At 46.9% G+C, this 13,578-nt stretch overlaps 1 protein-coding gene across 5 annotated transcripts in view; it reads right to left on the reverse strand.

Moving 5' to 3' along the window:
* Positions 1-2,069: 2,069 nt before the first annotated feature.
* The window catches only part of LOC308576653 (UDP-glucuronosyltransferase 1A6-like), a 43,624-nt gene continuing 32,115 nt past the window's right edge, over positions 2,070-13,578 (reverse strand). For all 5 annotated transcript variants that reach the window (XM_081176337.1, XM_081176335.1, XM_081176334.1 and 2 more), the window contains exons 3-6: positions 10,095-10,182; positions 7,887-8,106; positions 3,271-4,983; positions 2,070-2,944 (exon numbers count right to left, since the gene is read on the reverse strand). In XM_081176337.1, the coding sequence (XP_081032463.1) occupies positions 4,686-4,983; positions 7,887-8,106; positions 10,095-10,182 (606 nt within the window). In that variant the 3' untranslated portion in view covers positions 2,070-2,944; positions 3,271-4,685. The remainder of the gene's footprint in view (positions 2,945-3,270; positions 4,984-7,886; positions 8,107-10,094; positions 10,183-13,578) is intronic.

The raw sequence follows: 13,578 nt of genomic DNA on the forward strand, positions 1-13,578 counted from the left end.
AGCAGTGGTGTGTAGAAGGTGACTGTGTTGCAATATGTTCCACAGGGCTCACACATATTTAACTTGAAAGGGAAATTTATTGCTGCAGCTTGTGAAGTTGCAGCGTATTGGTTACAAAATGTAGTCGTATGCTAGGCTTATGAAGGGCTCACATAGGTATGAATTTTGGCTCTATTTTCTAAGCAAACATGAGAAGGGCCCTGATCCTGTCTCAGTCATTGCAAACAAATATTTTGAGTGAGTGGGGCAGGGTGATGGGGGAACTCATACAAGTAACAAAACTCTGTGCCCTTCATAACTGATGCATGAGTCCAGGAAAGCTTTTGCAACAATAACACTCCATTGCGTTATCTTTCTTGCGATTGAGATCCCAGAACAGTTTTCTATGTCTATGTAGTCTGAACCACTGTAGAGTGAACTGGAAATTGAAAAGATTCTTTGACCTTTCCTAGGGTAGCAGAAGGCATTGTTTCACTGCTTCAGATGGAAGTCAAATGGGATACTGAACCTGAACCAATTGTGGATTGATAAGCAATGTAAGAGTTGGTTTACTTTGCTTTCACTCATGCTTAACGATCCAATTTCTTGACAGACCTATCAGACCTATCAGAAAGTATGTTCTTACATGTTTGTCTAATGTACACATAGATACTTTTTTTAGTTATAAATAACTAGATTTGATGTGCTCTGTTTGGGAGCTAGCCTAGACAGCTCAGTTGTGACATGCTGCGCAATTTTTAGCACATTTATCCACAGCAATCCTCACTGAGGTCATTTTCAGACAGTCTGTTGACTGAGCATTCATCCTGATATGTTGTCTAACCTCCCTGCAAACACATCAAGCAGTTGCCTCAAACTTTACAGTGCATTTTCCTGTCACTTTCCTTGCTACAAAAGTCTGGGGTTTTGTTTTGTCTTTTGTTGGAAGGTTGTTTGTAGCTCAAGAGCTCCAAATTCAATTGAACTGTGCAACCTCAATTTGCCAGTGTGATTGAATCCCACCCACAAAATAGGAACATTCTCTAAGTACCATGAGTTACAGGGAGCTTACTCCCAAAGTAAAAACACAATTTACCAAAGCTGTTTTTAACCAAAAAGAAAACTAAGGGCCATGTCGAACATGAAAATAATTTCACTACTTGGAAAGCAGGAAAAGGTGGGCAAACCACATATAGTTCAGCACCTGTGATGATCAAGGCACATCAGTTTTGCTGTGTGTACACATGATATACATGTACAGCTTGTATACAGGCAGAGAACAGACATATGCCAACATTATGCATGGTATGTTCATGCTTTTCCCTACACCTAAGTATTTTGAGGAAGCCTTGTTTGTTTTTAAAGCCACATTTTGCAAAACTGCAAACTGGGAAAAGAAGTGTGCAACTGCATAGCTGAATTTTTTTAAAAAAATTACCTCTACCACCACCTACTGGACATAGTAAATAGTGTAGCATTATTCTTCAACGACAAATGCATCCACCAGAGCAACTTTTTCATTTTCCACATCTCTCTCTCTCTCTCTCTCTCTCTCTCTCTCTCTCTCTCTCTCTCTCTCTCTCTCTCACACACACACACACACACACACACACACACAGTCTTGGTCCATGGGAGTGATCCGGCCCATGGCCAGTAAACCTTGCTTACCCCTGGTCTAGCTCCTACAATAGAAGAGCAATCAATACCTTGTCCTATTCAAGGGACTAGTAGTTAACTCCAGGAAATGGAGAATGACTGTTCATACTGGGGGAAGGGGCTATAATACTGGATCGGGGTGCATAGTATATAACCAAATAAAGAAAGGAAAAGGTAAACTTAAAAAATGTTCTTTTCCTGCAACAGAAGAATTAGTGGAAGTAATAGCATTTGTGCTCCCTGCAACAATTGAAAAAGATGCACATGCATTATAGAAGCTGTTCCTTTGGCAATCTGTGCTTCTATTTTGTTCTGACTGGATATCAGATCTGTCACTACCTATCCATACATGTTCCCAGTCACCATATTTCAAGCATTCAACATGAATGATCTGTCATGCACGCTTCAACTTAAGGAAAGAAGAACTACACAACATTATTTGAGATTTATTTGCAGAACAGCAGTCACAGAGATCAGCAGAGTTTAATTAATTAGCATGGCACAGTGATTTCAAATGGGGGAGAAACTCTCACTTTGAAGGTATGTTAAATACATACAGTTAGGAGACTGATTTATCTGAATAATACTTGCATTTGGTCATTTTTCTTCCAGGTGACCTAGCCAAGGTGCAACTGCTGGCCTAATTAGAGCTTCACCTGGCTTGCCAGTAGTATATATGAAAAGGATCTTGGGGTCTTAGAGGACCACAAGCTGAACATGAGTCAACAGTGTGATACAGCAGGGGAAAAAAGCTAGTGCCATTCTAGGCTGCATCAACAGAAGTCTAGTGTTCAAATCAAGGGAAGTAAGAGTACCACTCTATTCTGCCTTGGTCAGACCACACCTGCGCCACAATTTAAGAAGGATATTGACAAGCTGGAACATGTGCAGAGGAGGACAACCAAGATGATCAAGGGGCTGGAAACCAAGCTTGATTAGGAATGGTTGAAGGATCTGGGTATGTTCAGCTTAGTAAAGAGGAGACTGAGAGGAGATATGATAGCCATCTTCAAATATCAAGAGCTGTCACATGGAAGATGGAACAAGCTTGTTTTCTCCTGATCCAGAGAGTAGGGCTCAAACCAATGGCTTCAGGACACAATAAAGGAGATTCCAACTAAACATCACAGATTCTTAGAGTTGGAAGGGACCCCAAGGGTAATCTAATCTAACCTCCTGCAATGCAAGAATCTCACAAAATTATTGTTCCATGTTTCTGAATATCTGTCTCTGTCTCATAAGACTAGACATAATGGACCTAACGAAGCCAAATATTGGAAGATTCAGGACAGATAAAGTACAGGGGTGCCTCGCAAGACAAAAATAATCCGTTCTGTGATTCTCTTCGTCTAGCGGTTTTTTCGTCTTGCGAAGCAAGCCCAATGAAGGATTAGCGGATTAGCGCTATTAGCGGCTTATCTGCTGATCGGATCAGCGGCTTATCTGCTTAGCGGCTTAGAAAAAGGGGGGGAGGGGAAAAAACCAGCAGGAACTCGCAAGACATTGTCGTCTTGCGAAGCAAGCCCATAGGAGATTCTTTTTGTGAAGCACCTCCAAAACGGAAAACTCTTTCGTCTAGCGAGTTTTCCGTCTTGCGAGGCATTCGTCTTGCGGGGCACCACTGTATTTGTTCACACAGCTCATAGTTAAACTATGGAATTCCCTCCCCCAAGAGGCAGTGCGGCCACCCACCTGGATGGCTTTAGAAGAGGATCAAACATGTTCATGGAGGAGGAGGAGACTCCCAATGGCCACTAGCCATAATGGCCCTGCTCTGTCTCCATGGGTGGAAGCTGTAATAATTCTGAATACCAGTTGCTGGAACCCACAGGAGGGGAGAGGGCTCTTGGGCCTGGGTCCTGGCTTGCCAGTTTCCCACGGGTATCCAAAGTGACCACCATGAAAACAGGGTGCTGGATTCAACGGACCACTGGCCTTCTGTTTCTGTGTACAGGAGGTTTCTGAAAAGGGCCCCTTATAGACAGCCAAACTGGCAGTATTAGTAAGGTGCTCACAAGGAGGTTCACTGTCTTCTTAATATTACAGGAGATGCTGTCACAACAACATTTCTAAAGTAGGAGGGGAAACAGGAGTTTGTTCTAATTAACACTTGCAGCCAACAAACGCGGCTGTGCTGCCATTTCAAAGGGAGAGGGTCATCTGTGACGGCATTTATGTTTTGAGAGTGCTTGGACTTGGATTGACTTTAGACACCAGTAGCCCACTCAACTAACACGGGAACGGCTCATGTATGCCATTAATAGCCAACCTTCTCAGGTCCCCCAGCAAAGCAGGTTCCACCTTAAATATATTGCATATGCCTGTCCTCCTTCTCCTTATATTTATTGGCATTATAAGGCCATACCTTGTTCTTCTCTTTCCAGGATGAGGGGGCAGGGGGGTTCCTATGGAAGGCGGCATTCCCATAAGCAGCTTTTATCAGCCTTGTGCAATGCGCTCCACTTGTCAGAGTCCACTCTCTCACTCCATTGTTAAAGGTAGCCCAGCTTCCTTTCTCTGCTATCTGAACATTGTGTTTTCCATCTCTCTCTTCCTGTTAAAATAAACCTCCCTCAAAAACACTGCTGGCACCACTGACCCCATGTGTGGACCTCGACCCATCAGTTCAAGATAAGTTATGCAAGCAATTGATTCCCCAACAGATCAGTTGACTACAGAACTGTGGGATCTGTATGGAAGTTCACAGGCCCCTTGGCTATCAGATTGCTTGTTCATTGACTAAAATAGTTTGAATTCATATATAGGCATGGAAGTGACCTTGCAAATCATCATGTATGTGTTTTTAAGAGCTCCTGCAAATTGGGAATGAGACTGAGGAAAGATGCTTTAAGACAGGGGTAGACAACATAGTGCCCGCCAGATATTTTGTACCACAGCTCCTGTCATCTCTGACCATGCTAGCTAGGTCTGATGGGAGTTGTAATCCAAAACCTCTGGAGGGCATCGTGTTGGCTACCTCTGCCTTCTGAACCCCAAGAGCAGGAGCCAGTTTCTTCTGTTCCTCTTCATCTCACATGCTCCACCCCATTTCAGTGTGATTTTGATTTGCTTTTCTTGCTCATCCTTCCACTTTTACAGCAACACTTTCTGCAGCAAAACAGGCAGCACTTCAGTGAGATGAATAGGGCAAGGAGTACAACAGCCAGGAGGAAGGCAATGACGTCAAGAGAGTGATACTGGATCCAGTTGAGGTCATGTGCTGCCGGCCTCAAGTGGGGAGCCCCTTTGTGCTTCATCACAAACTCCACCCAATGCACCGCAAGGTCAAGAGGTTCAATGGGCCTGTCCAGGTGGAGAGCTGAGAGACGCTGGATGTTCTCTTTATACCTAAAAGAAAAGAACCTTTTTAGGAAATAAATATTACAGGGAAATAAAACACACAGCATAGAAGCAGATTTCCAAAGCATTTGAAATCCAAGTGGGGTTGATACTGTTCTGAGAGACTGGGGACATGGGATGCAAACCCCTCCCCTGTTCCTGTGTGTGCTGATGCACACACTTCGGGATACTCTCTATACAGCTTATACAGGGTGACTGAGGCCAGAGTTCCGGTGCTTTTAGTAGCTGAACCCTAATTTTTCTCTGGTGGATCTTTCACATAGCTGATCTGTCTCCTACGTGACAGCTGCTGCTAATCACAGGTCCTTGGAGATAAAAATGGAGAATGATGCAGTGTCCAGGAACTTCTGTGGGGCAACTGATGATGCTGGTGACCACCAGCAGGTGGCAGTTGGAGGAGGGATGATCTCAGTCAGTGTCTCTTAAACACAGAATGTGGCCTGCTGAGGGAAGCAGGAGCTGGTAGGTAGTCAAGAATGGGGCCACTTCCCAATGTGGAGGGAGATGCCCCCTGCCTTCACTGCTGCTTCCTGACAGTTCCTGCAAGGCCGTCCTTTTCCATTCCCTTCAGTTACCCCACAGTGACTGCGTAAACCACCCTACTGGAAGTAGGATTGTATGAATCAGCAGAGGCAGTGGCGTAGCGTGGGGGATGCCAAGGGTGCCGGCCGCACCGGGCGCAACATCTGGGGGGGCGCGAGTCCAGAGGGAAGGGACAAGTTCCTTCCTCCGCCGGGCTCCCCGCAGCCACCGCCAGCCTTGCGCCCTAGCGCGCGCGCGCCCCCCGCCGCCGCTGCGGCTGCGCTCCACTCACTGCTCGCAGGAGGAGCAGCCGCTGCAGCAGCGCCGACGCCGCCACCAACGCCTGGCCGGCACGGGCAGCCTCCGCACCCCGACGCGCCGCCGGGCCTCGCCGCGCCCTGCGCTCCCCAAAAACCTCCGAGAGGAAGCCGGTGGGCGGGCGAGGCCCGGCTAAGCCTCTCACCAGCGGGTTAAGGGGCTTTCAGTTTTAAAAGGATTAGCTTGGGAAGGGGCGGGGGGGGGGCTGCTCGCCGGCAAGCGCCTGCTCCACGTTTCCAAAGGCGCTCGCCATCCGAGGGACATGGAGCGCTTGCAAGGAACGGGCTCCGTGGAGCAGGTTAGGAAGAGATCCCTTCCCTGGCAGGCCGCCGGCTTCGCCAGCTGTTTCCCATTCACGATCAGGAGGAACTTCAGGCTGCTTTCAGCTTTGGTAGAGGGAATCTAAGCAAGGGTGCCGGTGCCCTGAGGAAAGGCGGCAGCATTAGGTTTGTTTTTAGTTTGTTTTTGTTTGTTTTTAGTTTAGAGAAAAGGCAAGCAAGAGGCAACAGGAGAGAAGCCTGCAAAACTAAGGCATGGCAAGGAGAGAGTGGACAGAGAGGAAAGTTTTTATCCCTCTCTCTGTACAATATAACTCGTGGGCATCCAGTGAAGCTGAACGTTGGAACAGTGGCGTAGCGTGGGGGGTGCCAAGGGTGCCGGCCGCACCGGGTGCAACATGGGGGGGGCGCTCGCACTCGGGTGCTAAAATCCACGGGTTAGGGGGCGCAAATTACTTGCCTTGCCCCGGGTGCTGACAACCCACGCTACGCCACTGAGCAGAGGGTATAATACCAAACGGCAGATTTGCTGGCTACCCTTGGCAGAAACAGCATTGCCAAGGAGCAGAGATGGAATATTGTGCAGGACAGTGTTTTGTGACGGATGTGGAATGTGGAATGCTTTCCAGATCAACCTGTCTGTGAAGGAACCCCTGGAAACTCCTGTGCATTATGGAGGATTTTGGAGAATACTCCAGGGCACTTGGCTCACCTGGAGCACTGGCGCGGCTTCTTGGCCCTCCCCCCTGCCCCCACTTATTGTCCCCTTGGGGGAGCTAGCACTACGCATTAGAAGATACTCCAAACTCTCTTGCAGCTGCTCATTGTAGGGAAAGCTTTCTTTTACGGAACCTTGCCGTTACTTAACTTTTCTTTGATAATGCTCTGATTAGCTTCTGAGAATGCCACAGTCTGACAGAAGACATTTTTAAAACCACTACTGCAGAGGACCCAGAGTCCCGATAAAGAATCAAAGCAGTAAAAACAGAGGGGTTGTTTAGAAGAGACTTTCTTCTTCACCTGTCACCAGCAGCCGTGTAGCAACCCCCACTGATTTCAATGACAAGCAGTGGCTCTGCCCCCTTGCAGTGCACGAATCACCAAGCAACCACCGTGCTGCCCTCAAGCTCCCATCCCACCAGGAAGTCCACCCCCAGCAGCCACCCTGCCACCCAACAGACGCCCGTGGTATCCTACAACCTCCCCACACCCGGTGCAGAACACTCCTCCCACCCCTGTATATTTCCATGGTATACTTCCTTGCATATTCTGATTTTAAATGTACCATATTTTTAGCTCCATAAGACACAGCGGCTTTGTTTCAACACCCCCTTCCCTCTTGTTTGCCTTAGTGTCTTTTCCTTAGCTGGAGCAGTTTTTTGCTCCTCCTTTTCTTCTAATTTCTCTCCTCATTGCTTGTTTTAGTATTCCTGTCTCCTCTCCTTGCAAGTTCGCTGTCTTTACCTCCCCCCTCCCAGGCAGCCTCCTTTATCGCTAGAGTCCCTTATCTCTCTCCCGATCTCTTGCTGGTCAGCTGCTCAGCGACTTTGTTTCAACACCCCCTTCCCTCTTTCTAAAAATAAAAGCACATCTGCTTTTTGCCCCTGGGCAATTTGGCTCCAGGGACCACACATTCGCTCCATAAGATGCACAGACATTTCCCCTTACTTTTTAGGAGGAAACAAGTATGTCTTATGGAGTGAAAAATACGGTACTTTGGGCCAACTCTAAAATGAGTTTTGTACCACTCATTTTGTACCACTCATTACTCACTTTTTATCATAAATAACTGCCTTCAGTGCATCAGATAAATCCTTGGAAGTCATTTCCACTACATTCAGTGTCACTCCTGCTCCCCGAGATTCCATCCGCTTTGCATTGTCCATCTGATCTCCAAAAAGCGGCATCAGCACCATTGGTACTGCATTGCAGATTCCTTCATAGACCCCATGGGAGCCAGCGTGAGTGATAAAGGCTCTGGCTTTTGGATGAGCTGTTGAGGAAAGAGCAGGAGGTGGAGAAATACCAACAGACTTATCATTCTGCTAATGACAACGTATCTAGACCAAGTTTTAAAATTGCATTTTTATGGAAGCAGCCAATTGAAGTTCAAATTAAACAGCCATATGATTAAGCTGATCTCCTTGGACAGTTATGTACAGTCTAGCAAAATGTCTTTCAGAAGGATGGTACAGAACTGTGGGAGGAGAGAAGTGGCCCCCTTCTAGGCCATCTAGGCCAGGGGTGGGGACCCTCTGTCAGCCAAAGGGTCACATTCCTTTATGGACAGCCTTCTAGGACTCCAGACCAGTGGTGGGTCCTGCCACTCTCCACCCAGGCAAGGAAGAGGTGCTATCACAGTTCAAGGGCACAGTCCAGGCAGGTAGGGTGCAGAGTAGGGCCAGTGAAGGATGTGGCCTGGGGGCATGGCCGGTGTTGAGTCCTGAAGGCCAGATAAAGAGACTTGGGTTCTCCATCCCTGATCCCTCAATTCAACACAAAGGGTGGAGACCCTTTGGCCTGAGAGCCAGAATTGACCCACCAGATTTGGCCTGTGAGGCTGTTTTCTTCAAACCACACCCACCTGCCCCATATTTGACACCACATGTAATGTTAGATGTGGGACACTGAACATCAAGTCCTGGGTTGTACCAGGAGTCCTGTCCTCTTAGGACCAAGCGTGCACCTGTAGTAAGCAGGATATCAGCTGCCTCCAGTATCCTGTCTAGTTTGGGGCTAAATTCCATTAAAGCCAATGGTACTTTGGTCAGTCATTGTTTTCAACAGAACTGAATGCAATTTTCACTCCAGCAAGTGGTTATGGGTAAGGATGAGCAAATCAGTCAGTTTTGGTTTCTCCCAGTTTCTCATCTTACCAGTCTTATGTTCAGTTCTCCATACTTCTACGCCAGTTTGCAATTATTATTATTATTATTATTATTATTATTATTATTATTATTATTATTTACCACGAAAACTTGCCAGTTTTAGTGTGAATTTCTCCTAATATAATGGATTCCTGTAGGTTATTTTTACTACTTTCAGCATTTTTATGCATGCCTCACCATAGTATATACATTTTGTACATTACCTGCATTGCGGAATACAGAGCCGTGTGAATTTTGAAGGACGGCTGTGATTCAGTTCACAGATTGTTTTGGATAGTGTGAATGAAGTAAGCTTGCCTTTAAATGCGAACTGAATGAAATTTCCCCCTCACCTCTATTTCATGGCTCACATTTTGGCATCTGTGCCCACTGTCCTTTCAACCATTTCCTTAGTTTTTTTATGCACACTATGAGCATAAAGCACCCGGCAGGGTTTTCTTTTCCTAGCCCAGCTTTTGCAGCCACAGGGCTTTGCTATGAGTGTACATGACCAAGAGCAATGTGGGAGCATGTCCGTCCAACATCACATTACTTTACACTTTGCTAAACAGTATTTAGATACACTCTCTCATGGTATTGCTAAGAGGCTAATGGCATTGAAGCAGCACTAAGGGCTGTGTCACGGGAAATGGGGTTGCTTGTGTGTAAACCTCCAGCCTTTCCAAACTGCTTAGGGGTGGTTGTGTCTTTCCCTGACTGAGCCGCCCTTGGCGCTGCTGCTTAGTTGCTAGCAGAATCCGTGAGTGGGCGTCTCCTAAATTTCCTCCAGCATAAGAGTTCCTTAACGGACAACCTCCTCCTCGCCTCTCTGTGCAGAAGCCTTCTGCGCAGAGTGGGCGTGCCAAGCGGTGGTCCTCCACTCTCCTCACTGACTTCACTGGAAGAGTCTCGGAGCCTCCCCTCCGAAGTGCTCTCTGCCTCTCCCTTCTTCCTGGTGTCACCTAGACTTCTTTCCCCAGAGGACGTTCTCTCTCTTCCCTTACTAGTCCCCTCTCCTGCAGAATCTGAGAGCCTCCCCTCTCCACTATGCTCTGATGTCAGTTCCCTGACAGGCTGGTTATAGACAACAACAAAATTCCTGTCCCAGACATACCAAGCAGATCATTTTGTGGTAGCCACTTCACGAGCTTTGTGTTCTTTGCAAGATTTGGGGGTGTTTCTCCTGTATATCTCCATAGCACCTTCACGAGGAAGGAAACACATAGATTAGGAAATGTATCTTTTCACTTCACTTACAAAAACTTCAAATTGCACTTGAACAAGCATTCTCTCATATCTCTTACGTAGGGATTCTCTCATATCTCATATCTCCTCTTCAAAGAGCCCCATTAGTTGGAAAGGTGGGATATCGGTTAACAACAAATAAATAAGGTACTGCCTGTATATAAAAGAATGAAAGTGCACTTCTAGTTTTTACCCATACATAAGTTTAACTGAAGAATGAAATATCAATACTTCTTATTTTCCCCAGGGGTTGTGAATGCATATTTGTATCTTTTTATTTTGTGTGTGTTTAATTTTTATTTTTATGCAATTATATTATGTCCTATTTATTTCTTTTTAAACATGTTATTGAATAATATGATTTCAATTAAATAAATAATAAATATTTTTAAAAGAATGGACTAAAATTAATATATTTTTAAAAGGTTATAGTCCTATTCTTTGTCCAAAACTGAATAACATATATCAACTATCCTTAGAGCAGTACTATTCCCAATTTACTGATGGAGAATTCAGGTCTATTTAACACCCAGTGGCTGTGTTTGGATGATCATAGCTTCACAGGCTGAGATACTAACAAGCCTTTTGCCCCTGCATGCAACCCCTTTGCTACTCCCTTCTTAGCACAAGAAATCAAGCCAAGATTAACCATAGTACCTTATTTCATCCAAACCAGGAAACTACCGTATTTTTCGCACTATAGGACGCACTTTTTCCCCTCCAAAAATGAAGGGGAAATGTGTGTGCGTCCTATGGTGCGAATGCAGGCTTTTGCTGAAGCCTGGAGAGCGAGAGGGGTCCGTGCGCACCGACCCCTCTCGCTCTCCAGGCTTCAGGAAGCTATCCCAAGTCTTGCAAGCCCGGCGGGATGTCCCGCGGGCTCGCAAGGCTTGCGGGCAGCAGCCTGCACCCAAAAGCTGGGGACAGCGGGGAGGTGCAGAGCCGCCACCCCGCTATTCCCCGACCTGATCTGGAGGCTGGCGGGGGGAGAAGCAAGCCTGCTTCTCCCCCCCCCCCAGCCCCACAAGCTCGGGGGATAGGGGGATGGCGAAGCGCCGCCATCCCGCTATTCCCCGACCTGATCTGGAGGCTGGGGGTGGGAGAAGCAAGCCTGCTTCTCCCCCCCCCACCATCCCCACAACCTCCAGATCAGGTCGGGGAATAGCGGGATGGCAGCGCTCCGCCATCCCGCTATTCCACGACCTGATCTGGAGGCTGGGGGTGGGAGAAGCAAGCCTGCTTCTCCCCCCCACCATCCCCACAACCTCCAGATCAGGTCGGGGAATCGCGGGATGGCAGCGCTCCGCCATCCCGCTATTCCGCGACCTGATCTGGAGGCTGGGGGTGGGAGAAGCAAGCCTGCTTCTCCCCCCCCACCAGCCCCACAACCTCCAGATCAGGTCGGGGAATCGCGGGATGGCAGCGCTCCGCCATCCCGCTATTCCGCGACCTGATCTGGAGGCTGGGGGTGGGAGAAGCAAGCCTGCTTCTCCCCCCCACCAGCCCCACAACCTCCAGGCTTCAGGAGAGCCCCACCGCCAGCCCCACAAGCTCGGGGGACAGCGGGAGAGGCGCAGCGCGCCCTTCCCGCTGTCCCCCAACTTGGTTAGAAGGCTGGCGGGGGGAGAAGCCTGCTCCTCCCCGTCGCCAGCCCCGCAAACTCGGGGGACAGCGGGAGAGGCGCAGCGCGCCATTCCCGCTGTCCCCCGACTTGGTTTGGAGGCTGGCGGAAGGCTTCCTCCTCCCCCAGCCCCGCAAGCTCCCAGAGCGATGCCAAAGCTGCGCGCAGCTTCGGCATGGCTCTCAGTCCCGTTCTGGGGGAGGGGGAAGCTCGGGCTTCCCCGCCCCAGCCCCGCGCCTGGCGGGGGGGGGATAAATTTCCCCCCCTTTATTCCCCCCCCCAAATCTAGGTGCGTCCTATGGACCGGTGCGTCCAATAGTCCGAAAAATACGGTATGTGGACAGACCTTGGTTACAGAATGTAGTTAAGGAACAGAGACCTTAGCTACAATTCTCAGTTCAGATAACATTCTATGCCAAACCTTGGCTTAGCTGCCATGCCAAGCTCAGGTTAAAAAACCAACGAGGAGAAAAGCATGTGTGAGTTCCTCTTCGAGAGCCATCACATAGTTTGCCTTGCCATGACGTGTGAACCAGGCCAAAGAGTTAGCTAGGATTTCATTCCAGGTCTTGTGTCTAAATCCAACCCATTTCATAAGTCTACAATGGTCTGAGTCTGCATGGGATCTCAGGCTAGGATAAAGTAATATGGAATTAGTGTCATGATTATCCAGACACTGAAAAATAATAAGAATTATTTCTTCACAATATTCAAAGGGAATACTTTCAAATATTTAAAAGCTTTCCTCAAATATGATCCCAGACACCAAACAGGTTTAAGAATGTCCTGGAAGACAGATTTAGAATGTGACATAACTGGATATACTTGGTTTACCATGGGGAAAAAGCTCCTTTTCGTAATATATCAGCTGAATGTACTAGAAGACTCTTGTATATAAATTCATCAGCTTACCCAAGGTGCTGGAGGGGATGTTCACAAATTGGGTCATACCTATGGTGGGGTTGTGTTAGAGTGCAAGAATTTTCAGCAACAGCATTCAGAGAAATGGATAAGATCTTAAGCTGCCACATTATCCTAACATCTCAATTAACCCTTTTATTTTTACGCTTATATTTGAGGGTAATCAAAATTTGCACCATTTGCACAAAGTGCTGATAGTACAGCTGCTTATTGCCGCTAGAATGACCATCACAGTTTTGGGGGGAAATAGATGGGGCCAATCTTACTGTGTGATATTGCCCTGCTAGAAAAACTAACTAATAAGCTGAGAATCCTTAGGGGCCAAAGAAAGAAGGAAGATTTTGTATTTGTTTAGTATGACTTCATTTCAGTTGTAAGCAAAGAGAAACATGGCAAAGGACGCCCTCAGCCTAGAAATAAATATGGCTCAGTGACTCAGGGCATTTGAATACTTTAATCACTTTCCCTTGGTATAACAGGGTCTACGTTTTGTAACTTTCTCTTGTTTAACCATTATGTCTGTGCTATAAATAGCTCCAGTCACTACCTCCCACACATTCACTTACCTGTAGTTTATTTATTTTGGTTTTATTTTATGTCTGTTTTTGTCCAACAGTGATCTATGATTTTATAAAGAATTTGTATATTTTCATCAGATCCTGTTTGGTAACACTGTATTTTGTAGAATTTTGTAAACCATTTATTTCCTTTTCTTTTGAAACTTAACAAAAAATTAAATAATAAATAAATAAATAATAATCCAGGCACTGACAGAGCCTATTTTTATATTACCACGGCAACATGGTTTCTT

This window comes from Podarcis bocagei, assembly GCF_964188305.1.
Source record: "Podarcis bocagei genome assembly, chromosome: 1".
NCBI lineage: Eukaryota > Metazoa > Chordata > Lepidosauria > Squamata > Lacertidae > Podarcis > Podarcis bocagei.